Raw genomic sequence first — 2574 nt, 5'->3', positions numbered from 1 at the left:
GAGCTACAGATAAAAAGTAATAATAATACATAAAAAATTAGCATGAAGTGTTGACAATATTTACCTCAATATTATGGTTGATGCTCAATGACAGAATGTTTGATGGTAGAGTCACGCTTACATATGCAGAAACATAAATTTGCAAATCAATGATCTTTTGTGTTTTGTCAGCTCCTGATACATCTTCATCTAATTTTTTATTGTAACGCGTAAATTTTACAAAACCAACCTAAATAATAATAATAATAATAATAATAATAATAATAATAATAATAATAATAATAATAATGATTATAATAATGGCATCAAATATTGCTATTACATAAAATTATTTTAAAGAATTTTTAAAGTTGCTCAAAAATCTAGGCAATAATAATGTTACAAGTATATGTAGGATCTTTGGCCAAATTTCATCAAAATGACAAGGAAAAAATTCTTCATTTTTTACGGGTTTTTCACAGGTTTTGACATAGTGCTTAACAGCTTATTAGTAGATTTATAAAATTGCTGCAAAATTTGACAAAACAGTCTATATTTATACATTACAAGTTTCATCAAAATTGTAAGGAGAAAAATTCTATATTTTTCCTGATACATATACATGTCTTTGTGCTGCATAGAAAGTTTGAGTTGATTCCGATCAAAATTGGATTTTTTACAAATTTTTAAAGCAACTCAAAATCTGGACAAAATGCTATAGCATATGACTTGCTAAAATCAGCTGAAACTTTTTAATGCATGTAGCATAAGGACATGAATGCATATCAGAAAATGTAATAAAAATTTGAGGTGATTTTGGAACATTTTAAGGAAAAAACCATGGGCTATAGCCTTGGGTATCGGCCCATTTAAAAAAATGTCATAACTCAAAAATACTTTGCCAGAATCAGCTCAAACTTTCTACATAGCATAAGGACATCAATATGCATCAAAAAATGTAATAAAAATTTGGGGTGATTTTAGAGCCACTTTTTGGAAAAACCATGGGCTATAGCCCTGGGTATTTTTAGAAAATTGACCTATTTAAAAATTGTCATAACTTGAAAATACTTTGCCAGAATCAGCTCAAACTTTCTACATAGCATAAGGAAATCAATACGCGTCAGAAAATGCAATAAAAATTTGGGGTGATTTCCGAGCCATTATTGGCCCATTTTTAAAAATTGTTATAACTCAAAAATTTTTTGCCAGAATCAGCTCAAACTTTCTACATAGCATAAGGACATCAATATGCATCAAAAAATGTAATAAAACTTGTGGTGATTTTAGAGCCATTTTTTGGAAAACCATGGGCTATAGTCTTGGGTATTTTTTTTTTAATTGGCCCATTTTTAAAAAATGCTATAACTCAAATATTAATTTTTGCCAAAATCAGCTCAAACTTTCTACATAGCATAAGGAAATCAATATGCATCACAAAATCTAATAAAAATTTGGGGTGATTTTAGAGCCATTTTTTTGGAAAAACCATGGGCTATATTATAGCCTTGGGTATTTTCAACAATTAGTCTGTATTAACAACTTGAAAATTTTTGTTGGAATTAGCTCAAACTTTCTACATAGCATAAAGGTCTAAGTCACAGCTGATTTTGATAAAAAAATTTCTCTAAAATTTCACAAAAACCTGTACATGCTTATAAATAATTCCTAAGAGAGAATTCTACATTATCTCATTTGTGTGATGTCTAGACATTATTATTGTATGAATCAAACTTGAACTTAAATTTAATACTATTATCTTTCTCATCTCATTGTCTGTCCATAGCAAGGGCAACTACATTAGTTAGTACCCATATTAATCAGAGCAAAGCAATGAATATGTGCAATTTGTTTAACACTTACTCGATCAAAGACGTGTGACAATGCTTCCCCAATACCAGATTCACTGCCAAAACTGATACACAAAGCTCCTTTATTAGTAGGAGAATATGCAGAGAGTCCTAATATTGCACCTCTCACTGAGCCTGGCACCTTTATACATATATATAGTGTATAAGTAATAATGATAATAAATAAATAATGATTCTTATACCTCAATGCTAGTTGATCTGTCAATTGTTTTAAATGATTGGTATGGGGTCTTGTTGTCTTTGATAGAGAATGTCCAAAACAGTTCACCCTCTTTGTCATTCACATTATCTAATAATACAAAATTACTTCTAGTTCTAGTATACGATTACTATAATAAGTAATGAGAACAGTAGTAATGTAATTGCAAAGTATGCACACAACACACAAATCTAATTATTGTCTCACCAATTTTATTTCTATGCAGTGTCAGTGTCTCTTGTTCCCTCTCTTTTAGTCTCTTTAGTTCAAGCTCAACCTGTATCTCTTTAAAGACTGATCCTAGTCCAGCATTAGTACGATATAGTTTGAGCAACATGAAATCCAAATCTGTCATCACTCCGGGTGACCTGAATCGCCATGGTAGCCAAGAGAAGAGAGCTGCTAGACACTTGTTACATCGACTAAAACGAGAGAAAGGAGCAACATAAAAACGAGAGTTTATTCCAGAATTGAAAGAGAACTCAGCCACACTTTTAGCACCTAATTCAACAGGATGACCAGCAA

General features: G+C 30.7%; 1 protein-coding gene across 1 annotated transcript; it reads right to left on the bottom strand.

Annotated features, from left to right (window-relative positions):
- Positions 1-37: 37 nt before the first annotated feature.
- LOC109591312 (uncharacterized) lies at positions 38-2568 on the bottom strand. Its single transcript, XM_020007069.1, has 4 exons — positions 2257-2568; positions 2033-2139; positions 1843-1971; positions 38-229 (listed from the first exon to the last, which is right to left on the bottom strand). The coding sequence occupies exons 1-4, from the start codon at positions 2402-2404 to the stop codon at positions 38-40; spliced, it is 576 nt and encodes a 191-aa protein (XP_019862628.1). The 5' UTR covers positions 2405-2568.
- Positions 2569-2574: the final 6 nt, after the last annotated feature.

The sequence above is a fragment of the Amphimedon queenslandica genome, unplaced genomic scaffold, assembly GCF_000090795.2.
Source record: "Amphimedon queenslandica unplaced genomic scaffold, v1.1 AMPQUscaffold_8467_Cont19589, whole genome shotgun sequence".
Taxonomy (NCBI): domain Eukaryota; kingdom Metazoa; phylum Porifera; class Demospongiae; order Haplosclerida; family Niphatidae; genus Amphimedon; species Amphimedon queenslandica.
This window is presented reverse-complemented; position numbering and strand designations above follow the sequence as displayed.

Excerpts from the sequence above, each read along its gene's own strand:
- LOC109591312 (XM_020007069.1), bottom strand. The coding sequence starts at position 2,404 with ATGACAGATTTGGATTTCATGTTGCTCAAACTATATCGTACTAATGCT. Across the intron at positions 2,140-2,256 it reads ACTGCATAGAAATAAAATTG|ATAATGTGAATGACAAAGAG; the intron begins GTGAGACAATAA and ends TTGTATTATTAG. Across the intron at positions 230-1,842 it reads TGTCACACGTCTTTGATCGA|GTTGGTTTTGTAAAATTTAC; the intron begins GTAAGTGTTAAA and ends ATTATTATTTAG.